The 26,170-nt window shown below is 32.9% G+C and overlaps 3 protein-coding genes across 5 annotated transcripts; 2 read left to right on the top strand and 1 right to left on the bottom strand.

The window, feature by feature from the left end:
• The first annotated feature begins 48 nt into the window (after nucleotides 1-48).
• Nucleotides 49-3,388, top strand: LOC133288326 (protein FAR1-RELATED SEQUENCE 5-like). Its single transcript, XM_061486055.1, has 6 exons — nucleotides 49-196; nucleotides 288-1,170; nucleotides 1,244-1,877; nucleotides 1,944-1,972; nucleotides 2,105-2,127; nucleotides 3,138-3,388. The coding sequence occupies exons 1-6, from the start codon at nucleotides 49-51 to the stop codon at nucleotides 3,386-3,388; spliced, it is 1,968 nt and encodes a 655-aa protein (XP_061342039.1).
• A 1,161-nt stretch (nucleotides 3,389-4,549) lies between these two features.
• Nucleotides 4,550-9,827, top strand: LOC133288302 (protein REVEILLE 6-like). 2 transcript variants are annotated; one of them, XM_061486030.1, is made up of 8 exons: nucleotides 4,550-4,761; nucleotides 6,270-6,327; nucleotides 7,167-7,290; nucleotides 7,372-7,518; nucleotides 7,655-7,756; nucleotides 8,654-8,763; nucleotides 9,045-9,104; nucleotides 9,450-9,827. In XM_061486030.1, exons 1-8 carry the CDS (start codon nucleotides 4,550-4,552, stop codon nucleotides 9,546-9,548), a joined length of 912 nt encoding a protein of 303 aa, XP_061342014.1. In that variant the 3' UTR covers nucleotides 9,549-9,827. The 2 variants fall into 2 exon arrangements, with proteins under 2 accessions (XP_061342014.1, XP_061342013.1); XM_061486029.1 differs by having other exon boundaries at nucleotides 7,366-7,518.
• An 11,182-nt stretch (nucleotides 9,828-21,009) lies between these two features.
• LOC133288299 (heat shock protein 83) lies at nucleotides 21,010-23,773 on the bottom strand. 2 transcript variants are annotated; one of them, XM_061486026.1, is made up of 4 exons: nucleotides 23,481-23,773; nucleotides 23,286-23,449; nucleotides 22,899-23,179; nucleotides 21,010-22,797 (listed from the first exon to the last, which is right to left on the bottom strand). In XM_061486026.1, the coding sequence occupies exons 1-4, from the start codon at nucleotides 23,651-23,653 to the stop codon at nucleotides 21,244-21,246; spliced, it is 2,172 nt and encodes a 723-aa protein (XP_061342010.1). In that variant the 5' UTR covers nucleotides 23,654-23,773; the 3' UTR covers nucleotides 21,010-21,243. The 2 variants fall into 2 exon arrangements, with proteins under 2 accessions (XP_061342010.1, XP_061342011.1); XM_061486027.1 differs by having other exon boundaries at nucleotides 23,286-23,427; nucleotides 23,516-23,771.
• Between the last annotated feature and the right edge of the window lie 2,397 nt (nucleotides 23,774-26,170).

The following is a 26,170-nucleotide window of genomic DNA, read 5'->3' as shown; positions in this document are numbered from 1 at the left end:
TTGGAGAAAGACACTGATGAGTTTGTTGATGATGATGAGTGTGAAATTATGGAAGATGAAGATGGTGATCATGTGCAAAATGTTGTACTTGAAATTGTGGGAGATGATATCAATGAATTTAGTGAGACTAGTTTTTTATGTAGGGTCTTTGGGACATCAGAAGAAGCTTATGTTTTTTATAATGATCATGCAAAAGGTAAGGGGTTTGGAATACGTAAGCAATTTTTTAACAAGAGTGCAAGAACACAGCAAATATATTGGATCTTTTTATTTTGATATGCATTTAGCCGAAGATGGAACATTAAGAAGCGTATTCTGGGCGGATGGTAGGTCAAGAGCAGCATATGTTCAATTTGGTGATGTTCTTGTGTTTGATGTGACTTACCAAACAAATAAGTTCAAGTTTCCCTTTGCCCCTTTCGTTGGGGTTAATCACCATGGGCAATCAATTTTATTTGCAGCCGCTTTGTTAGAAGATGAAACAGAGGCAACATTTACATGGTTGTTTGAACAATTTCTGGAATGTATGTTTGATAAGTCTCCTATTGCTATTATCACTGATCAAGACAAAGCTATTGGAAAAGCAATTGCCAAAATATTTCCAAAAGCACGACATCGTTTTTGTGCGTGGCACATGAAAAAACATGTTATGGAACACACTCAAGCACTACGCTCACAATTTAAGGAGAGTTTTGATGTTGACTTTCGTGCATGGTATAAAAGTCGAAGCATTGATGAGTTTGAAGGCAGCTGGGAATCATTGAAGACTAAATATGATATTAAAGAAGGAACTTGGTTGGCTAACATGTATGTTTCACGTCATCATTGGGCAAAGGTATATTTGAAAGATACTTTTTGGGCTGGAATGACCACAAGTGGCCGAAGTGAGAGCATCAATGCTTTTTTTGATGGATACGTCAACTCCAACACAATGTTAAATGACTTTGTTACTCAATATGACAAAGCAATTAAGAGTAGGAGGGATGCTGAAGAAGATGAAGATTTTAAAACTAGAAATACAAAAGCAATTTTGGAGACTACTCATCAAATTGAAGCAATAGCTGGTGAGCGTTACACAAGAAAAATATTTAATATATTTAAAAAGGAGTGGATGGAAGCTGTTCTTCATTATGAGCATGAAAAGATTTTAATGAATGAAGATCTAATCAGGTACAATTAGGAGTATATGTTAAATTGATGCAAAAGATTTCAAATGGTTTTCTTTGATCTCCTTTTCTTTTAGGTACAAGGTGGGGTCTCACGAAGTTGATAAAGAGTGGTGGGCAATTGTTGACTATCATTTGACAGAAACCTTCACAGCTGATTGTTCTTGTGGAAAATTTCAGACTATGGGAATTTTGTGCAAACATATTCTATATATTATGAGGAGGAAAAAATTAAAAACCCTTCCTGAAAAATATATTTTGTCTAGATGGACCATGAATGCAAGCTATAAGGTTGAAAATCTTGTAGGTGATCATGCTGATACACCCACTAAGGAAGTTAGTGCATTGTTCTTGTGGTCGCTTCACTCCAAGTGCAATATGGCTATTTCCGAAGCAAGAGATTGTATGTCTGAAATTAGAAAGTTTGATGATTTTCTTGCTGACTTTATTAGACAGCAACTGGAAAGAAAGAGAAATATAATTGAAGATGAAGCAATTCCCCAAGTTGTTCCTTCACTAACTCCCGAAATTCTTTCACAAGTTTCACTCATTAACTATGTGCGTGATCCCATGCATCCAGTCAAAACTAAAGGGCGTCCAAAGGTTGCTTCACGATTGAAATCAAGCATTGAGTTGATTTCAAAACAACATAAGACTTGTAGTTATTGTGGAGGAAAGGGTCACAATAAAACCAGTTGTGAGAAGCGCAAGGTATTTCTTTATAGATGTGTTTTCAATCTTAAACTTGATAATGAGTTTATTCTAATTCATTTGTAGATGGATATTGCAAGAGAGAAGCAAAAGGAGTAGTTTTATTGCACATATATTAGCTATTGTATTTTGGTAAGCACCAATTTATTACGAACAGTTTTTAGATATTCTAATTTCAAATTATGAGTTCAAAGCTGCTTATATTTTTACTTATTGTGATTTTTCAGGTACAAAGATAACTATTTGTCAGGTTGGTGACATTTTTTGTAGAAGATTTTTGGATGGGATATTTTTTGTAATGTAGTTTTGTCTATAAATTAGTAGTGATCCTATAAATTAATAGTGATCCCCATTTTGTATAAGATTTTTGGATGGGATATTTTTTGTAGGATCACTTTTGTCTATAAATTAATACATTGATCCTATAAATTAATAGTGATCCCCATTTTGTAGAAGATTTTTCAGGGGATTTTTTTTGTAAAGTAGTACATTGATCCTATCAACCATGAAAATATCCTTTGTTGAGGAACCAATAGTTGCTGGAACTCAATCGATTATGGAGCCATGGTGTAGGAACCAATAGTATATAAGTCAAAAGAAAATGTCCCCAAGACAATAATTGTACTAAAATAAACCAAAGCAATATAAAGGAGGTAATCAAACTCGAGCAAATAGTATTTTTGCTGATAGTATATAACTCTGGTAATTCTAATGAAATGGTTTAAAGGAGTGATGCTTCAATAATGATACACACTCTTCACATTTAAGCGGAAAGGGGGATTAGGGATGGTTGATAGGAGAAGCAAAACCTATTGTCCACGTTTTGTGAGAAGATCAATTTGACTCTTGTAATCATTATCATCGTACCACACTATAACTTCAAATCTACCAAAAATAATCTGATATCAAGTTCAATATAGAATGACCATCAATTTTATATTTGAGGTGCAATTTCTCAGAACAAAGAGACATGGAATCTGTTTTTAATAATGGAGACTTATAATCTATATAAAAACGTATATTATATGATGCTAATTCAAATAAAGGGACAAAAATCAAATCTGTAAAAATTCAGACACCTCGACTTATCCTCCATCAAGTATTTTCACAGCTCTAAAAATGGGGAAAAAAGAAGAAGAGAAAAAATAAATTTGGGAAGTAAGCACAATCAGATATACGCATAACATGAATCAAAGTCCAAAAAACAAAAAAAAAGTTTGTCAAGTGTCATGAAATAGAAATAATGGAGTTCTAATCCAGAAAATCATTCAGAGTATCAATTTGAATATGTGGAAGTCCTATCTGATTTTGATGAAGATGTTGGCATTAAAGTTGCTTATGTTGGCAAAGTGAAAGGGTTTGTTAGTCTCTTTCTGCAAAATGTGCAGAATGGAGTTCGCTTATTTTGTGTTCCACCTAATGAGTTATATAGGTTCTCGCATCGGATTCCTTCATATAAGATGGCTGGTGATGAAAGGGAAGAAAAACCAACTATGAGAATGGAAAAGTGAATGAGGGAAAAGCAAGTTTGAGTGAGGGAAAAGAATACCGCTTGGTTGCAGAGAGATGAAAAGGGACAATAGATTTGGAACAAAGAAATGAACTGATTTTTCAAACGAAACGCTGCGTTTTATTTAAAATGATGTAGTGTTACATCCTTCAAAAGCATAGATACTTTTCCCTATTATTTTATAAGAGAAAAAGATATAAATTAATATTTTATTATTATTTAAAATTTAAATTAAAAAATATTTATCTCTCATAATTTTTATTGCCTATGCCTTTTTTCCTCTTAAAATAACAGAACTACATTTATTTTAAACGGACAAATATCGAATTTATAAATTAATGCCCCAAATGTGCTTTTCGATATTTTGTGCAAAACGCATTAAAAACGACGGAGTATAAATTGACAATATTATATTGACTTAAAAATAAAATGGTTAATATTCAACACCCGATAATTTTCTGTCTAGAAACCTATATGAATGGACTAGCAGTGCAAAAGCAAATAATTTTCTGACTTAAAAATAACTACTTAGGTTGTAAACAAGTAGTTATTTTATGTTATAAAAACAAAATTATAAATGAGATTCACAAGTAAAAAGAGAAAAAAAAAAGAGTGGTGGAACTCAATTCTTTTTTGTATGTGTAAAAAAGTTATTTATCTCACATAAAATGAAATAAACATAACCCATAAATAAATTATATTTTTTGTTGTTTACAAAAAAAAATTATTTTTTGTTTGTCATTAATTAGACCGAGACAAAGCCACGAGGTAACCCAATCCCCATGATAAGAACAAGTGTAGAGTGAGTTACATGTACCATTTTCAATAAACAAATTCTTTTGAAGCAAAAGTTTAATCACTTTTGGGATAATCCTGTGCCTCCTTCCTTCTATAGAAAATCGTAAGGACAGGGACATTACAAATGTTTTAAGAAGAATCTCATGCTTAATTAGAACGCTAACCTTAAAAATTCCGAAATAGTTGTGTTCTCGTGGCCAACAACTATTGGCGGTTGTACTGTACCAAGTACCAACCTAGAAGCGCACTGCACTGAGAACAACCTTGAACAACCTCCTATAAATACTTGTGGTTCAGCTGGAACATCAGCATTTCTGTTCTTTCTCTCTCTCTCGAGAGGAAGCTTAAGCTTAAACTAACAAAAATGGTATCCAAAAACCCGAACCCCTCAGAAGCTTTCTACTTGGATCCTAATGACATGACGCTGCCTGGCCTCGTCCCCTTTTCCTCCGCCGCCTCCACCTCCGATTCGGTGGAGGACTCCGCCAAGAAGACCCGTAAACCATACACTATCACCAAGTCTAGGGAGAGCTGGACCGAACCCGAGCATGACAAATTCCTTGAAGCTCTTCAACTGTAAAGCCTCCTTTTCTTTATTTATTTATTTATTTATTTTTTTCTCTGAATGCAGCGTGTGAATGTTGAAGTTCAATTGAGACACGAGTTTTAGTGGTATGCATATGTGTGTTTGTTCGGTCATGGTTTCAGGTATGCATATGTCGTCAGGGTCTAATTTTTTATTGTTATTTCAGATGGGTTTGGTGAGGGAGGAATAATGATGTGTTTGATAAGCCTGGGTAGAATTTTATTATTATTATTATTATTTGGTTATGACTTGGCATATATCAATTTTCAATTTTCATTAATGATGGATCCTATAGCTGATTTTTGATTTTTCTGTATTGTATGAGAGACCTTGTAAGATATAGAATCCGAAATAAATTATGCAGTTTCTTATTCTCTTTAAAATATTTTCATTAGAAGCTGAAATTGACATATTGATTTCTTCGTGGTATCAAAATCTCACTTTCCACTTAAACTGAAAAATCTTCGGTGCAATGTATAGGTAGCTCATTTATTATAAGATACGTAGACAGACTTTGTACAAATTTTTAAAATCTCAAGATCCGTCTATGTATCCAATAAATCAATGCATCGGTTGCACTGAAGTTTTTGTTGCATGTCTCGCGTACAAGCCATTGTGAAAGAGTTCAATTTTGATATATCATTTAACGAGTATCCTTTGCAATACGCTGATATTTTTAAATTTAGCTAAAATACACAAAATATAAATTACAAGAGGAAAAAATATTTAAGAGATTAATATAAAATTATAAAGAATATACGCATAATTAATTTGAGTGAAATAAAAAAATTAAGCTAGAAGGGAAAATTTAAAATTACAAGGAAGATATGTATAATTGGATTAAGCTCTTGGGATTGTAATAGCATGGTAAATATATTATTTATTTAAAATATTGCAGAAAGACCTAAGCCCAGGTTACTGTAGATGTCTCGTATAGTATATGCGGTTATATCAAGAGAATTATTACATTGTTTTTTTTGTTATACAAGAAGGAAATTTTGTTAAAAAAGAGATAAAGATAGAAATTACATCTTGGGGGAGTTAAGAAATCCTCCTAAATAGAAAAAAAAAAAAAAAAAAAGATGAGAAGAAAACAGTGAGCAGTTGCAGGGAAAATGCAACTGATCTGGCTGATCTCTTTGTGCTTCAATAATAAATTTCCCTAGAAATAACCAGATAGTAGACATAAACACCAACCTATCCAATAACAAATTTATAGGCAAAGTGAAACGCTTGAAAATACAGTCATTCCTCTCTGACCAAATACACCTGAAAAGTATTGTTTAAATTTTGAATTTTGATAACAACTCAAGAATGTGTTGTAGTGATGGCATCTTTATGTTGGAGAGCTTCATTTAAAGATTAAACTTAATTACCTATCCCTAAATGAAATTTACTATTTCAAATTTAAGCTGATTGTTTGTTTTTACTTTTATGGTCTTGGTGATACCATTTTACATCATCTCATGTCATTTTGTTCCTTTCATTCTGTATCCAGGTTTGACCGTGACTGGAAAAAGATTGAAGCATTTGTTGGATCAAAGACAGTTATCCAGGTAATTTCAAATGCAATTCATAACTGTAAATTTTCTAAAGCTGTTCTGTCTGGGTTGCGTTAGCCTTAAATGTTCTGGATTGAATTAGTTTTCTTATTGTTTTTGGAACGTGGTTAATTGGTTATATTACATTATGGATTTCAGCACTTACAAAAGGAAATATAGGATATTGGAAATGAAATGCCAAAAAAATGATATTTTCCTTTCTCTCCCTGCCTCCATAGGTGGAAGGAGTGAAACCTAATAACCATACCAACCTGCTGTTGTTCATTTGAGGGAAGTTCCAGTAACATCAATTTCATATTCATTTGAGCTATTATCTGAGATCCATTTGCATTATATACAAGGATCAAACTGTGCTGAAACTTTGAAGTATAGAAACTTGTGGACAGAGCACAGTCCCATCATGCCTCGTGCTTAAATTCAATTTAGCTTAGAATAATGGGAATGACAAGGATCAAGCTTGTGAATACTTGGTAATATAAGCTTTTATGCCATGTTAAAGAATCACCTATCCTAAAAGCTTAATCTGTTAGGTGTAGGGTTCAGAATGGTTTTATTGTCTAACAAGAATAATGCAAATTCCTTAAATGGGATACCATCATTTGACTAACGTCACAAACAGAAAATCTTTATTGTTGTTAACAGGTAGAAATAATTTTCTTGGGAAATATGTTTGAAAATTTTAAATGTTCATTCATTCAGTTTTTGAAGCTTAGATGGATTGATAGATTTGAATGTATATGAAAGTTATGAGTTGTTGGGATTTCTAATTACTTTAAATGGATACCTCAATACCCTTAAGAAGGACTGAAAAATGATAGCTGCTGTCTTTGTAGATTCGTAGCCATGCACAGAAATACTTTCTAAAAGTTCAGAAGAGTGGGACAAGTGAACATCTTCCGCCACCCAGACCAAAAAGAAAATCTGCTCATCCATATCCTCAGAAAGCTTCCAAAAATGGTTAGAATTTTAACCATTTTTTTTTTTGTTATACACTTTATTGCCATTGTATCTAATAATTTTAACTCTCACAAGTATCAGGATCCTTTCAATCTTCATCGGCTTTGCTTGAACCTGGATACATCCTAGAGCATGATTCTTCAGCAATGCTTAAAACTCCTATTATTAACACTTCAGTGTCTTCCTGGTCAAACAACACCTTGCAGAAAACTGCCAATGTATTGAAAGGTACTAAAGGCTGCAACTTTCTATACTTCAAATTTTAGATTATATAATCTTGGAATATTGTTTATGGAAATTATTTGCATAATTTGCTGAACATACCAACCGGTTTCTTGTGTTTACAATATCCTATGTGTTTTAGGGCAAAATGTGAATAATTGTTGCAGTAGCAGTGAAAGCACTCCTAGAGCACGGCTGGTTGGTGAATCTAATGGTCAAAGGAATAATAGCCATCCTTTTAGAGGCAAGGGTTTAATGAAATTCCTTTCTAATTTCAATTTTGCCCTCTTTGATTGCTTCATCACATTAATGTATACATGATAAGGTTGTGGAGTATTGTTATAAGCATAATCTGTGTGCATAGGATACGCTGTATATTTCAGCATGTATTTGTTGCTTTTTCCAGTTTAATAACCAAAGAAAAGAATTATGTGGGGTCCGAAGTAATTTTGGATTTTCTTTGTTTCCAATCACCTTCTTGGACTTGAATCTTGATCTACCAGTGTCTAAGTCACCAAAATGTTCATTTCAACTGTGCTTTAACTGCTGAATAATTTGTAAGTTTTACCTTTTATCTGAATTTAGTGGCACTCTTCAAATAATGTTGAATAATTTTCTATATTTCTGATATTTACTCAATGGTACCTTTGATTTATTAAATTTGATGCAATCCTGTATCTGGAACATGCTGTCATTTTCATGTTTACTCACCATGTGGAAGTGATAGTCTGTCGTGTTTTTCTTGTTTTGTGACTCATTTCATCCAATGGTTATATATATCCAGAAAGCTGTCTTATCCCCTTAGGAGTTCTACAAACTCCACGGTCCAACTTTGACACACAGACTTCCATTTGAAAATTTATGCGCACAAATTCCTTAATAATTATTCTTTTTTACAAGGAAGATTCACTATTATGTGTTCATATCATATAAATAGCTCTTTTTTACAACCGACTCGCTATGTGTGATGCAGTCCTCCTTTATTCTTACGTAACATCACCTTTATCCCAACTAATTTTGGATAAAGGTGATGTTGATGTTGAATGAAGTTTCGCTTATGATATTGGTTGTCATTTTGGTATTTATTGTTGTATCAATGTTTTTAATGTCAATTTAATGTTTTTTCTCATTTTTAATGCAGTTCTTCCAGATTTTACTCAAGTATACAGCTTCATTGGCAGTGTATTTGACCCAAATGTAACTGGACATCTACAGAAACTAAGAAGTATGGACCCTATAGATGTTGAGACGGTATGTGTGTGTGTGTGTGTTTTCTTTTCACCCAATGAATCTTTGCTATTCTACTCAGCTATATTGTTTTGTGATTACTTTTGACAGTCCAATTATTATTTTAATTTGCTTCTAGCAATCAATTGCTACTCCTTAAGTGGAGTTAAGGCATTGAAGCTTTATTTCTGGCTTTGAAACCTGACTTTGTGTTAAATTTTGTTGACTAGTACAACTGTATAATTGAATTTATGCTTCAGAATTACTTACACTTTTATTCTTTCTATGACCTTGGGTGTATTTAGGTGCTACTGTTGATGAGAAACCTTTCTATCAATTTAACAAGCCCAGATTTTGAGGATCATGTAAGTATTCATGTCACTGATCTTTGTATTACTATAATATATAATTATGAGTGCACCTTACTTACTGCTCGAGCCTCACCCCCTGTTTTAAGGCGACATCTATGTTTGTGTTTTTCTTTCATTACTTTTTTGAGGATTCTTAGCTTGAGAAGGTCCCTAGATGTTCCTTATCTTTTGGAAACTGTCCATCTTGTATCATGCTCCCACAAAAGCATCATATACAGATTGGAATTTTCATCTTCATAGAAACCCGAATGCCTAAAGTTGACATCAAATTGCATGTGTTCAAGGAAAGAAGGAACGATAATGAACTTTATACATGTGCATGTTGTGTAATATATGCAGAGAAGACTGCTTGCGTCATATGAGGTGGAACCCAAGACAGATAACTATATCAATGCAGATCGACCAATGTATGATGAGCAGTTGAAGAGTGCAACTTAGATGGGGTATATGCAGAAAAGGGTTTTGTTTTGCAGCTATTGAATGCAGTTAGGGATGGGATTTTGCAAGATGAGGAAATAAGATGCGCATCGCAACAAGCTGAGAGTTTCCAGTCACAACCTTATGAAGATACTCTGGTTAGTAATTGCTGTTGCTCGTTATCTGAGCAAAACAAGGCTTTTAATTCCCTTAATTCAATTTGGTCGTGTATATATTCATTAACATATTATAAAAGAAAATAATGATGCAGGAATGTATAGGTTTCATAGTTTTGCATAGGTATGTACAGTACCCGATATTTATGATCTAGATTCAGCCAAACGTCTAATATATGGAAATCGAGGCAGTTCCCTGTAAAACACTTCTTAACATTTATAAAAATTTTGAGCGCTGGTATATCAACATGTGTGATAAGAACCCAATTGAGATGTTTGGCTCACATGACAAGCGCTATTCACACCTGGGAATGGAAAGCTATGTTTAACCTCTGATACGTAAAAGCAGTTTCAATGCAAGCACATAGCGGACGAGAGGAAGTCTTTCTTGCATGTCTCTCAATTAGAACATTTTTATGATTAAAGACACTTGACACTCTGGTTGAGCTCTCACTTGTCAAGTAATTAGGTTTGTCCTGAATTAGCTGCTGCTTGTGAAGTAAGGAAGGAGATCAAATTTGAATTCCCACCAATGGATACTTTGTAATCCAGTAATTAGTAATCCAATAATTACGTAAGTTTGAGTTATATTGACAACAAACTGTATCCTGGCCGAACAATTCCTTTTAAGGCGCAGGTCGATTTGGTGAAAGAATTAATTTAGTATGCAGACAAATCCGATAGAAATTTGAAAATGACTAGATCGTCAGCTTGTCAAGTAAAGAAAAATATAATTTGAAGGAAAATTAGCTTGCAAGTTATCTAATAACAAGGGAAGACAACCAAATCTATAATACCACTTGAAGAAACGCACTCAACATCGCAATAACGTTTGAAGAGATCATATATGACTTCAAAAAAGTTACTGTATTAACTCCTGTACCATATCCTCTCTGAACTATTACTATTAGCCTTCCCTGTGTCTTATAGTATTTAACACTCTGAAATTTCCATGTACTTAATCGACCAGCTATAACAGATTCTGATGTTAACTAGGAGAGGTCTATTTACACAGCTTGTGACTATTTCACTACAAAATATGAAAAATTCTTTTTTCCATTGTTCATACCGATATTCATCTCCATCTCAATTATTGCTGGTCGTGGTCGACTGTCTGCTACCAGAAACCTCCTACATAAGGGTGCCAGTGCCTTGATCGCAGTTCCATGTCAACGAGACTATCAGCTACTGCTTGATTGATGTCGCTATCACCGTGAAAGTCTAACCATGTGTGGAATAAAATCAGTAACTAAAACACCATTTAACTTTCATTTTCTACATGGCTCGTACAAAGAACAATATGCAAGTGATTCCTTACCTGGATTTGGCCTTATAAAACCCCTATACTTTGGTTCCTGATACCCTAAGGTAGAATAACCCTGCAGTGAATTTAGCTTCTGTGTGCAATTAGTCATCTGGACTGCAGGCAGATGTGGTCGCACTCCACTTTGTGATACACATAATGAGCAAAGATGAAGGTTTCCTGGACTTATCATCTGCTGGAACGATGATTGATTAACTTCATGATCAAACCTTCTCAGCTCATCATGAGAAAGCGGCCAAGGTTGAGAAATTGTGTTGTATGGGTAAGAGTGGGAAAACAAAGAATATATGGTTGAATCAATGGAGTTTCTTTGAGAACTATTATGATCTTGTTGATCCCTTCTTGGATTCAACTGATTGGAACAGAACGGTGTGGAAGATTGCCATGCATGCATAGAGTGGCAAAAACCCTCCAATCTAGATCCATGCTGCACTATAGGATCATCCAGATATGGTGCAGGATAACTTTCATCATTGAGTATAGATTCCACTAGCTTCTCAATCATATCACGAGGTGAGCTTGGACTGAACACGTCAGCTTTAATTGGATTCCTTTCAGGGTTAGATGCGGAATTATCATCCACAACCGCATTTTCCACGTCAGGCATCAAGAATGATTCATCAAATGTAATTAGACTGTCCTCGTCAGGCAAACAAAGTTCAAACCTAGAACTTGATTTTCCATCTAAGCTGCTGCTGAAAGAATTTAATTCCAGCTCCTGTTGAATTTGGAAACCAGGGATGGATGGATTTGGCTTCATGCTAACTGAAATGGCTTGCTTGAAACCTTGAAAAGACAAGATGCCTTCACAATGTACCGTAGCTGATTCACACTTATCAACCATTGAAATGAATTGTTTTTCCTCTTCTACAGGAGGAGGAGAGACATGAGCCTCCGAGAGATCGCTTATTTCAATTCTTCCTGGAGAATCATGGAAACAAACTGAGGTATTACTTAATTGCAACTCCATGATACCTGGTTCATATACCACTTCACAATGATTCTTCTTGAGATTTCCACATTTCTCTTGGCTTAAGAAGCTTGGTGGTATGCTTTTCTTTAGGTATTCCATATCATGGGTAGTTCCTTCTGGATGTCCCACATCAAAGTTCGAATATTCTTCTGACTCCATAAGGTGCATCCCATTATCCAACATTGAGAGAACACGCGAAGATGTATCTATATGGTTTACAGACTCCTGCCACGGAATCCCAGTTTCATTAGTAGTTAAATCTTGCACTCGCTGGCATTGGGCAGAACAATTTTTAGTAGTCTCTGACAGGATGGATGGTTGAACAGCATCACCTCTTACAGCTCCATGAATCAGACTTGGTTCACAAGAAGCATCTAATTGCTTATTGATTACATTTGAAGTAAACTGCAGGGTATTCGAATTTTGTGTTGCTGGTGACAACAGAAATTCCTCTGAAGAATCCTTGGAATCAGTGTTTTTGTTAGAATGCCACTTGTCCTCCTTGGCCACTCTGACTGTATCTGCATATGATTACATTTAACAATGTTCAGTGGTTTCTTTCTTATCAACTATATAAACCTGAACAGAGTTGACAACTCATGTTGATAATAGGAAAAATGATATAATAACCTTATCGATGACAGTTTGACAACCTAAGAAGACAATGAAGAATCACATGAAAATAGATTTGACCTTTTTTCCACCTTTCCCGTTCTGCTTTCTCTAGATTTGTACACTCAGAAGATCCAGATGTGTCACTGTTAAGCAAGACATTGTTGTCTCTAGTTGAAGGAAGTAGTGCCTGAAAGAACAAGATATTATTAACCCCTAATAGAGAGCATAATTAAATGGTTCTACACCTAAATCCTCCTTACTTTATCAAAACTATATTTGTAGATAATCTGTTCTTAAGTTTCCACATTAAAGCTCAAACCAGACCTTGTAGCGACATGGAGGCCGATATGGTTCATTACTCCTATGCAGTAGACGATTATCCGGAACCTTCAGAGAAGAAATTTGAGGCACACTTTTGTGACATTTAGAATCTGTGTCAAAGCATAAATTTTTTAAACATAATTTTGTCAAACAAAACCACAGTATGTAATGATAAATCATAATATACATTATGTTATCAAAAAAAAAAAAAAAAATCATAATATACATTAATGACAAGAAGATTGGCAAGTAATCAGATTGGCGATTCTTCAATAGAAGTAGAAAGCCAAATATTACACACCTGGAACACAAAAAGGTGGCGATAGAAGGCCGGATGCATCGTGAAACACACTGTTCAACAAACAGGCTCAAATTAAAGAAACCTACGTAAAGCAGCAGAGTAATACTTAATCTTCTAAAAACACAATGTATAAGAGGTTTTTTTTTTACAATGGAATTGAGAGCTGAACCTCCCTGGGTAATTTTACTGTACCGTCCGCTTTGGCTCGAGAGAGAAGAAACTCTCTTGTATATGAAATTTTTGACCGTCTGCAATACAAAATCAGAAAGATCTTGATTTACTTTGACATAATGCGTTACTTAGTTGTTAAGAAAAAATTTGCAAGAAATTCAACCGAGTTCAAACGATTTTCAGTTACAATTAGGGAAAAAAAATTAAGCGTCTTATAATATGATTGTGTAGTTTCTCAGACGCCAAACAGAACGAAATATTCATCGTAATAACAATAAAATAATTGATTCGTACAGATCAAGAAAATAATAATATAATAATCATTTTTCAATGTTTACTTATTAGGATCTTGGATGTCAACGTCAGAAGAAGACGGTGCCAAGACTGTCGCGGCTTCAATTTCCTGGCTCATTTTCTCGGGAAAAACCTCGGTCAATGAGTATTGACTGAAAATGTTAGAATCTTTCCAAGAACCTAGTGTTCTTGAAGCAACAAAACTTGGACCGTATTTTGCAAGAGTGCAGTTAAACGTATCAAGAAAAAAGTCCTAAACCTAAAGATCGAAATCTTGGCACTAAGAACTCGCCTAAGAGAGTAGGCAAGTGTATATTATCCTTGATTTTTGCCAAAAAGAAGAATAACAACTACAATAGCAAAATTAACAAGAATAGGAATAGCATCAGGTGGATGAAGCAGAGGTGGAGGTGGTGGAGGCAAACAAGACATTTTCCTTGCGAGGAACTTTCTCGGGAAAATGTGTTTGGTAGAAGAGAAAATAGAAGAAGGAAGGGGAAAAGCTTGCGGAAGAAGAAAGAGAGGAGCGAGAATGAAGTGAGAGTGAGAGACTGATGGTATTTATAGACATTCACCACGACGGGACGCATTTTACCTCACTACGTTTTTAGCATCAAAATGGAAATGCATCGTCTAAAATCACAAATGAGAAATGAATATGAGCCAAATCAAACACAAGAAAAAAAATTAAAATGAAAGAGTTCTTTTTTATTTTAAATTCAATTTTAACTTTTGATTCGATGCCTCATTCCTTCATATTTTTAAAATATAATTTATTAGTCTGTTATAAAAATGTTTAGCTTATTAGTATTTTACTTATTTTTTTATCAAAAGATTATTTAAAAAGTAATTTGAAATTACTATTAGTTATCATTGTTATGACTAACATTACTATTTATTACACCAATAATTTGTGATTTTAATTTTGTTTCATTATTATTAATATAAAATATGAATAGTATATTTATTATTGTTTTAGACTTATTATTTTTACAACTTATTTGGTTATTGTTAGATTAATTTAAAATTAATAGCAACTTCTTTTATTTTTTTTTAATTCATTAATTTTAAATTATTCAACAAATATAAATAAATTGTAATAATAATATGTCTAAAATGATGATAAATATAATATTCGTGTATCAAATAGTAAAAAGTTGTATATTATTGTTCTTCATTATTACGTTGCAATTTTAGAGATGTCGTTTGATATTAGCAGTTAAATTTATTATTTAAACTTTTTGATGTGGAACTGTAAACTTTGACTATATTTAGAGGGGTTAATGAGACCTACTTTTTAAGCATATCCTATCTGGACTATATTAGAACGAAAATTTCTTCGGTGTTCCTGATATATTGAATTTTTTTTGTGCATTTTCATTTATAATGTGATATGTGTCTTATTTTTGTTAAATTATTAATAAATAATTTATTTTAATATTACATGAAAAATAAGTGAAAAACACACCAAAATGTGATATTTTGTTGGAAAAAACAATTCTCATATTATTAATGATCCTTTTTTTATTGTGCAATATTTTTTTTAATACATGTGGTTCTCATTTAAAATATATCTATATAGTATGAGATATCTATCTCCTAAAAAGAAATGGAAGCCCTGTTTTATATTTTGCATTTTGGCTATCAACTTGGGTCGCTTTATTCTTTGATTTATAATTTTTCCAGAATCTTACTTTAAGAATGATAATGTTGTTCATATTTTTTTTGAGAATTATAATGTTATTTATATTTTCTTTTAAGAAAAGTATGTGACGATATAAAGTTGAATTATTTTAAATAAGAGAAAGAGATATTGAAAAGAGAATGGACAAAAAAATAAAGATATGAATCCTATCTTTTTATGATAGTGAAATCATACAAATTATATCATTTAAAATGATAAATATTTTACACTTTTCTTTTACTGTCATTTTAGCTGGAAATAGTAAACTGAGTGTTTGTCTGTGTAATTCGTCATGTTTCTTCGGGTCTGTCTCTCCCCGTGTTCTTTCTAAATTTTTGTTCACCCTTTCGGTCTGGGAATGCATACGTGGAAATGTGTGCTTGAGCAGTTACTTGTTATGATGGAGCCAAGTTACACTGGTCCCGGACAAGTTACTGAGAAAGAGAAAAAAAAGTTGAAGATAGAAAAAAAAATTAATATAGATGTAAATTTTTGAGTGGAAGAATCACAATAATTTTGAAACACATTAAAACATTCTGTTAGGATGACATATCAAAAAATTTGACATGTCGTGTTTAATATTTACAGACGTTCACTGACACTACTAAAAAAAATTTAAAAATTACATTAGGTTGTATTTTTAATTTCAATTATTAAATTCGTTGAATTATATTTATTGAATTTAATATAAATATTTATAATATTTTATATTTTTTTGTTAATTTATTAAATATTAAATATAATATATGATACATAAACGAAAAATAAATTTAATATATTTTAAAATTAACATTTCAAAATATCTTACCGTGTCCGGATGTTGGTGTTGCACTGTTGCTCATCTTGAGTACCGGTCACTCATCAACACTCCAAAATTATGGAGTAGCTATACAAGGTGGAATGACTTTGCTGTCAAATTAGAGTAGTTAGAATCTCACAGAGACGACAAAATTGTCTAAAACTTGCACAACAAACATATAGTCAAAGACAAAATTCGACCCAAATTGTCTATACGAAGTTTTGTCCGCATCTCTCTTTTTGGATGCGATGAATAAGAAAACCAATTGGGGTGGACGTTCTTTTTAGTTTATCTTTCTGAACCGCCCCGGTAAACCTTCTTAGGCTTATAAAGATGTTTTCTCTTTTATAGCCACACTCGTCTTCATTGAATTTTATTCTTGTAAGCTATGAATCACCCACACTTCAAAAATTCTGACGTATCGTGTTCGACACTTTTTGACACTTCGACACTCTTCGACACGCGTTGCAGAAACTCAAAAAATAGTTTAAAGGTTGTGTTGCGTTGCTTTTTTAGTTTCAACTATTAAATTCGTAGGATTATGATTACTATTTTATTGAGTTTAATATAAATATTTGAGATATCTTGTGTTTCTTTGCAAAATTGATAGGTATTACAAGTTTAACTTTATTTTTTTATTAAATTAATAAATATTAAATATAATATACACTACAAAAATTAAAAATATTATTTAATATCAAAATGTGTCCTAATGTGTCGAAATCTAACATTTTTTAGAATTACGTGTCGAAATATCGTGTCGTGTCGTGTTACGTGTCCCGTGTCAGTATCGGTGCTCCATAGCTTGTAAGTCTATCACAAAGAGGTGGGCTTCACACCTTTATTTTTTTTATCAATTCTCTCTCCTCTTTTATATATATCTCTATCTTAAAATGACACAACTTTACATCCTTTAAAATAACACACACTTTTTCCTTTATCTTTTTGAAAAAAATATTTATTCTTTTAAAAGACATCACTTTATATCATTTTAGATTCTAATTGTTAATTTACATCAATCAATGGTTAAGATTTATTGGATTTTATTACGAAGTACTAATTAATTAATAAGTTTGTCCCAATAAATTTTGACCGTTGATTGATAAAAATCTAAAGAAACACAAAGTTATATCCTTTAAGGGGACGTTTGGTATGGGAGATACTTTTTTAATGGAAAAAAAGATTTTTGGGGATTTTGTAGGAATTTTTTTATCTCGAGTAAGTGACGAAAAAGTATTTGATTGGCCAAAATTTTACAGAAAAAGTTGAATTAATTTTACTAATACTGTGTTTAGTTGATGTTAAATATTGATGGAAATTTGAAACAAAATTATCAAAATACCCATCTTTTAACACATTTTGTCACATAGTTCAACAGGGTATTTTTGCCTCAAAAAAATATATTCAGAATTCAAGAGAATGGGGGAAAAAATACCATGGCTTGGGTGAGATAATTTTTTAGCTTTGTGTAATTCAAAAGGAAAATGTCAGAAAAAAAGAATTGCTGACATTTTTTTTTATAACTAAAAGTTTAAGTGGAGTTAGACACCGGTATTCCACTAGGGTCAGGGAAGACCCCCAACCTGTTTGAGGATTTTTGAGAGGGATTACATATCACCCACCAACAAAGTCCTCACATCGGACAGCCGGGTTTGAACCCACGCCCTTGAGAGGTATGTACCAAACCCTTAGCCAACTGTGTCTACCTTTGTTGGCAAATTACTGACATTTTATTCACATTCCTCGTGTCAAACATGATAAATAAATATTTCTCACCCTACTATCTCATCATTCTAACTAAAATACTCGTACCAACCCTTAAAAAGACAAACATTTTTCCTTAACTTTTTATATTGGTTAAAATCCTATAGGCATTCCGCAGCATCCCTGAAGGCTTTGTTTGGGAGTTTGGAAGGGAATGAAAGGAAGGAGATCCAAGGGGGAGGGATTGAAGGGTATTCCCTTCCCTTGTTTGAGAGTTAAAAAAATAGTAAAGAAGAAAAATTGAGGATTAATGAGATAATTTTATCATTTTAACCTTTTTCTTAAATTAATTTAATTATGATATTTTATAAATTACATTAAATTTAAAATTTCTAACAAAATTATTAATGTACTTTTCACAACACCAAAAAAGATCATATTTTCGATGAAATTTCTATTGTTGCAGACGATGAAAATTTTGTCACAAAATTATTTTTTTCGTCGGAATACTTTTCGTCGAAAAGCGACGGAATTTTTCAACCGATGAAAATTTTTACAAAATCAATTTTCTATAGAAATTTTTGACGAAATTTAGTTTCCATCAAAAGTTTTGACGAAAACAATTTCCTCCATCAAATGTTTTAAACGAAAAAAGAATTTCGTCAAAAATTTTTATGAAACATTTTTCGTTCAAAATTTCGATGGAAATGTGTTCTCACGAAAATTTCGCCAGAAATTATTTTGTCAAAATTTTTGAGGGAAATGTTTCATTCGAAACTTTCGACGAAACTTAGACTATGTAAAGAATTTTGACAGAATACTTTTTCTGTCAAAATTTTTTGTCGAAATATTTTTAGTCAAAAAATTTTACGGAAATATTTTCTGTCGAAATTTTTGGACAGAAATGCGTTTCGTTGAAAAATTTGATGGAAATATTTTTTATCATAAAATTTGACGAAAATATTTTCTGTCAAATTTTTTTGATGAAAATGTGTTTCGTTAAAAATTTTGACAGAGATTTTTTTTTCCAAAAAGTTTAACGAAAATGTTTTCGTCGAAAACATTTGGCGGAATTTAAGTTCTGTTAAGAATTTTGATGAATTTTTTTTTGTCAACAATTTTTGATAGAAATGCGTTTCGTTGAAAATTTCGATGAATATATTTTTTTGTAAAATATTTTGGCAAAATTTAGATTCCATAAAGATTTTGACAAAAAAAAATTTCCGTCAAATTTTTTTACAAAAATGTTTTTAGGCACAAATGTTGATGGAAATATTTTTCATCAAATTTTTTTGATGGAATTTTTTTTATTAAAAAAATTTGACGTAATTATTTTACGTCGAAACTTTTCGATGAAAATGTGTTTCGTCAAAATTTTGAACGAAAATATTTTCGTTAAAAGTTTCGACGGAATTTAGATTCTATCAATAATTTTTGACTGAATTTTTTTTCGTACAAAATTTATGTTAGTGATTATGGCAAAATCTGGTTCCGTCTCTAATTTCGCCTTTAGTTTTAACGAAAAATTTTTTACGTATATGATTTTTATCAAAAATTTCATCACTATTTTTGACGAAATATTTTCCGTCATTAAATTTTGTCGGTATTTGAGACTTTTCTAATAATATCACATTTAAAAATGATTCACAATTATGTAGTTTTAACATTTTAATGCTAAGGGTAGATAAGTAATTTTTAATATTTTCCCCTTCAAACCTTTCAAATTGGGAGAACTTTAATTTTAAGAAGAAGAAGGATTTTAGAGGATTTAGTAAAAATCTCCAATTTCTTACCCTCATTTATTTTAACTCACAAATAAGAGAATAACTTTTTAAAACTCTCACTTTCTTTTTCTTCCCCCTCTAAAATCAACTTGCAAACAAAGCCGAAAGAGGAACCTCAATTTCCCCACGAAACAAGGACAAACCAAAACCCACTTCACCCGTTCACCGAATTACCCAAAACCTCTGCTCCCTCCTCGCCACTGTCGTCACAACCAACTTCGTACCACCGAGACCTCGCCATTAAGCACGCATCACCTAGGTATGTTGAGCTAAACAATTTTTTTGGATCTTAAGGAAGTAGGCACATAATAAAATTATTATTAAAAAAAGATAGAAATGCAAAAAAAAGAAAAAATTAAAAAAATTAAAAAAATTAAAAACAGAAATGAAAAACAATTTAAAATTAGGATAGGATTAAGTAAGTAGGCCAAAAAAAAAAAAGAGAGAGAAAAATATATATATACCTGAAAAAAAGCGGGAAAGGAGTATGCAAAGTACAAAAAGAGTAATTGAAAAAAAAAATTGTAAAATTGCTGTGCGTGATTATAGTTTGTTACTCCATTAGTTAATCTAGTTTTTTCTGCAGATTATGGCATGTTATTTGATTTAATTAACTTTTTGTTAATAAATTTGTTTTGAATATTTAATTAATATTTTATTAATTAAAATTAATCAATCCACACATATTTTATCTCATGATATATGAGATAAAATTATCTCTTATATACATATAAAAATATATAAAACTCATATGAAATAATATAAAGAAAAAAATATGAACTCCAATCTCCTATAATATAAGTGTATTTTGATGAGTCATTATAAATAAGCTATTAATATTTATTTTATTGACTTGTTAATGATTTATTGATTTCTTATTTATTTCGATAAACCTATAAACATTTAATTCATGATTTATCATTATTTCACATATTCCAAACTTGTAAATTTTATAAGTTAGACTTCAATATCGATCTTACTATTTTTTATGTTCAATTAATATTTTATTACATTTATGATTTTATATATTTATTCTCTACCATTCGTTATTTTATAAGATAATTTATATGTTTACGTCATTAAAATTCATACAACTTTAGGATAGCCATTCCTTAAATGTGATAGTGATTCATGCACAATTCCTGACCGCGATACTTACGCAAGAATCTCTGCTCCTTGACTGCATGACCTTCACGATTTGTGCCATTGCTACGAAGAGAGAGAGAGAGAGAGAGAGAGAGAGAGAGAGAGAGTATGAGCTACGAATTAATCTCGTTTGATCCTTTTTGAAGGATATGGAAATTAACAAAAACTTATTTCGGGTCCTCAAAGCAGATTGAAAAGAAAGGGAATTTGGGAGACTACACAGAATTCGCTTCCTTGATGTTTATGCCAGAAACACAGATTTGTCAGACGCGCAACTACACAAATTCTGACATCATAAAACTACAAAACCAAGGACCAAAAACAAGAAAATAGAAAAATAAACTACGATAGACTCATGGACTCATCCACCACCAGTAAACAGACTACCAGACACCATAAACATATTTCTCAGACATTTTCGCACTTAGTCAACCTCCTCCATCTTGCTCTCCTCGGCGCCATCTTCCTCCAATGGAGGCATATCTTCATCTCCACCAGTCTCTTCCTCATCAATGCTGAGACCGAGCTTCAACATCCGATGAATTCTAGCAGCAAATGTGTTAGGATCATCAAGACTGAACCCAGAAGTCAAGAGTGCAGTCTCAAAGAGAAGCAACACAAGGTCCTTCACGGATTTATCACTCTTGTCAGCTTCAGCCCTCTTCCTTAGCTCCTCCATAATACCATTGTCTGGGTTGATCTCCATGGTCTTCTTGCTGGACATGTAGCCACTCATGCTGCTATCTCTCAAGGCCTGAGCCTTCATGATTCTTTCCATGTTGGCACTCCACCCATATTCCCCAGTCACCAAACAGCATGGCGAATCAACGATTCTGTCAGAGACAACTACCTTCTCAACTTTGTCTCCCAAGATGTCCTTAATTGTCTTGCAGAGGTCCTCAAAAGACTTTTTCTTCTCTTCTTTTTTCCTTTTCTCTTCCTCGCTATCATCATCCAACTTCAAACCTTCCTTAGTTGCTGATACCAATTTCTTCCCGTCATACTCTTTCAGTTGGCCAACAGCATACTCATCAATAGCGTCCACCATGAAGAGCACCTCATAGCCCTTCTTCTTGAGTCTCTCCAAGAATGGAGAGTTCTCCACTGCCTTCTTACTCTCTCCAGTGATGTAGTAAATATCCTTCTGGCCCTCCTTCATTCTGGTAACATAGTCCTTCAGGCTCGTCATCTCATCTCCACTCTTTGTAGAGTGGTACCTGAGCAAATCAGCCAATTTGGCTCTGTTCTGGCTATCCTCATGGATACCCAGCTTCAAGTTCTTCGAGAAAGCATCATAGAATTTGTTGTAATCTTCCTTGTTCTCCGCAATCTCATTGAACATCTCAATGCACTTCTTCACAAGGTTCTTCCTGATCACCTTCAAGATCTTGTTCTGTTGCAGCATCTCACGAGAGATGTTGAGTGGCAAGTCATCAGAGTCAACCACACCCTTGACAAATCCAAGGTACTCAGGGATGAGCTCCTCGCAGTTGTCCATGATGAACACCCTCCTCACGTACAGCTTGATATTGTTCGGCTTCTTCCTGGTGTCAAATAGATCAAAAGGTGCCCTTTTAGGGACAAAGAGAATAGCCTTGAACTCAAGCTGACCCTCCACCGAGAAATGCTTGACAGCCAAGTGGTCTTCCCAGTCATTGGTGAGACTCTTGTAGAAGGAAGCATATTCCTCCTTGGTAATCTCCTCTGGCTTTCGCAGCCAGATAGGTTTCTGCTTGTTGATGAGTTGCCACTCGTGAGAAACCTCCTTAATCTTCTTCTTCTTCTTAGAATCTTTCTCCTTCTCTTCATCAACTTCCTCAACGTCTCCTTCCTCCTCCTCCTTCTTGGGCTCATCATCTTCATCGTCACTAATCTCTTTCTCAGTTGTCTTCTCAGTCCATAGGTAGATAGGATAGCTAATGAATTCAGAGTGTTTCTTCACAAGATCCTTAATCCTCCTCTCCTCCAAGTATTCCAACTAATGCAAAAGACAAAAGTAAAAAACAATTAGTTAATCACTCACTGATAAACGCCCAAAAGAAGAACCAATTGTTTCAAAAACCAAACAAAATGAAGTACCTGATCCTCCTTTAGGAACAAGGTAATCTTAGTTCCCCTTCCGAGTTGTTCACCATTGACATCCCTGGTTACAGTGAATGACCCACCAGCCTGTGATTCCCAGATGTACTGTTCATCGTCGTTGTGCTTGGTGGTCACAATGACCTTCTCAGCAACGAGGTAGGAAGAGTAGAAACCAACGCCAAATTGACCAATCATGCTGACATCAGCCCCAGCCTGCAAGGCCTCCATGAATTCCTTGGTACCAGACCTCGCAATGGTACCCAAATTGTTCACCAAATCTAAAACATATACACAATGATAACAACAACACCATTTAAAACACGAACCACATTTAACAAATCAAACTAATGAAACCTTTTATTTTTCATGAAACACATACATTACCTGCTTTGGTCATGCCAATACCACTGTCAATGATGGAGAGTGTCTTGTTGGCCTTATCAGGCACCAATCTAATGAAAAGCTCTGGCTGAGCATCCAACTTGCTCTTGTCCGTGAGACTCTCAAATCGAATTTTATCCAAAGCCTGTGTAAACATACAAATCAGACTCCGAAATCCCAAAAACAGAGTGACAAAACTAACAAAATTCACAATCCGAAGAACAAGGACTCACATCGGAGGCATTGCTGACGAGTTCGCGAAGGAAAATTTCCTTGTTGCTGTAGAAGGTGTTGATGATGAGGCTGAGTAGTTGGTTTATCTCGGCTTGGAATGCGAAGGTCTCGGCTTCACCCATCTGAACATCCGCCATAGAAACCAATCGAGAACGTATTGCAGAGCGCGAAGAAGAATAACGCAACGAAAGCTTTTCTTGTTTTAATCTTGATTGAGTGAGGAGAGAATAAGGGATTTTAAATAGCAGAAAAGAACCAAAATGTTCGTGGAACAGAGACCCTCTGGATTCTTCTACCTTCCTATCGACCTTTTTTTCTTTTTCTTTTACCTCCTGTTTTCTCGTCAGCGAATCGCGAACTTTCCATAGACCTCTTGACTCTGGAACCTTCTCTCAGATTTTATTGGCAATAACCCTGCTTTTAATCATTTAAAAAAATTAATTAAATTGAATATATATATCTATATATATGACTTGGTGCTTGTCATTTTAAATAACATAAATTATGTCGTTTTAGTAAAGAGATAGACACAGAAAATGAAAATCATTGGAGAAAGAAAGTGAGAGATTTTTTTAAATTAAAATTTAAATAAAAAAATTTATTCTGTGTCTATCTCTCTCTTAAAATGACATAATTTTATATCATTTAAAATGACAAATTTTTTTCCTATATATATATAATAATAATCTTTCTTATTATAATTTTTTAATTTTTCAATTCAAAACAATGTCATTTTGGGTGTAAATAGATAACTTATCTACATTCATTATAAAAATATTAAAGTCATATATATATATATATATATATATATATATATATATATAGAGAGAGAGAGAGAGAGAGGGGAAGGTTATACGTACCACTTTTTTTTTACAACCTCTTACAACCATATCTTAACACTGTTGATTTCCGTCAATCAACGGTTATGATTTTCGCAAATTAAACTCATTAATTAATTATTAATTCACAATAAATGATAACCGTTGATTGACGAAAATATACGATGTTAAGATATGATTTTAAGAGGTTGTAAAAAAAATGTTGTAAGTATAACATTCCTCGTATATATATATATATATATATATATAAATATATATATATATATATATATATATATATAAATATATGAGGAGAGGCGGATCTAGGTTCATTACAAGGGGGCAAGTGCCCACCCCTAAAATATGATGCAAAAATATAAAAATATTTTTCTCTTAAAATTCGAATTTTCCCAATTTAATTTAGGGGTAGAATATTGTAACAACCTATGATGCACCGACACTGACACGGGATACGGGATACGATACGACACGACACGCCGACACGTTAATTCTAAAAAATGTCATATTTTGACACGTTGTGACACGTTTTGATATTAAATAAAATTTTAATATATATAATATAATTTATATTTAATACATATAAGAATCCATAATAAGTCATATAATCAATCAAATATTTAAATTTCATAACTTAAATATAAATATAAATAATTTTTCGTACTTTGTTAATTTTTCATGTCAAATTTCAGAACAGAAAAAAATTAATTTATAATTTTTTTTATATTTAGTTAATAAAATAAAATTAAGATTAAAAAAAAACGTGTCGGAGCGTTGACCACGTGTCGGAGAAAGTTGACTGCGTGTCGAAACGTGCTAGAGAGTTGACCGCATGTCCCCAAATGTTGACCACGTGTCGGAGCGTGTCCGACACGTAATTTTTTTTCCAAATCACGTATCGTAGCTTGTTAGGTAACAACCAATTAGGGTTACTACCAATCAATTTCACCGTTAGATCGATTATGTGGATCAAACGGTTATATTTATTTCCATCTTTGTATGGTTATGATTCCTCATATTTAATATTTTATATTTATTTTCACCTTTATATGATTATGATTTTCCATATTTAATGCTTTTACATTAAATATGGAGATCATAACCATACAAAGGTAAAAATAAATATAACCATTATAATCGATCTAACGGTGAAATTGATTGGTAGTAACATTGGTAGTAACTCTAATTGGTTGTTACGATATCTTACCCCTTTAATTTCCCTCCTTCTATTTTATTTTCCTGTGAGTTCTTTCTTTCTCTCCTCCACCTTTATTATCCAAATCTAACAGCAGAGAACTCTATTCGATACACATCGTTTGGATCTACATATTGTTTCATCTCCTCTCAAACCTCCTCAATTTCCACTATTGGAAGTTAGAACATTTGTTTCTTCCTCCATCGTCGGTCCAGTTGAGTCGCAATTCATCCAGATCTAGATCTAAACCAAAGCTAGCCAGCCGGCAGCTGCTCGCAAGTTACGTTCTAGACCAGACCCAGATCTATATGTACTTGAACTTATATATTAAGTGTCCATCCACCCTTCATTAATTTTCTGGATTCGCCACTGTATATGAGGGAGGATCCATTTACCACCACTAAAATATAGCACATTTACAATCAAAATGATCATCGTTTGATTAAAATTAAATCTATATATATATATATATATATATATTAATTAGTGGAATAAAAATATTTATATATATATATATATTAATTAGTGGAATAGAAAAAAAAATATTTTAAGTAATTCACAGAAGATCATACGTTAAAATTGTCGTGTTGTTTAGTTTTATAATAAAAAGTAATTTTCAAAAT

This window comes from Gastrolobium bilobum, unplaced genomic scaffold, assembly GCF_033153095.1.
Source record: "Gastrolobium bilobum isolate Gb01-03AN ecotype WA unplaced genomic scaffold, APGP_CSIRO_Gbil_v1 utg2831, whole genome shotgun sequence".
Classification (NCBI taxonomy): domain Eukaryota; kingdom Viridiplantae; phylum Streptophyta; class Magnoliopsida; order Fabales; family Fabaceae; genus Gastrolobium; species Gastrolobium bilobum.
Note: the sequence above shows the minus strand (reverse complement) of the source record. Positions and strands in the feature narration are given on the sequence as shown.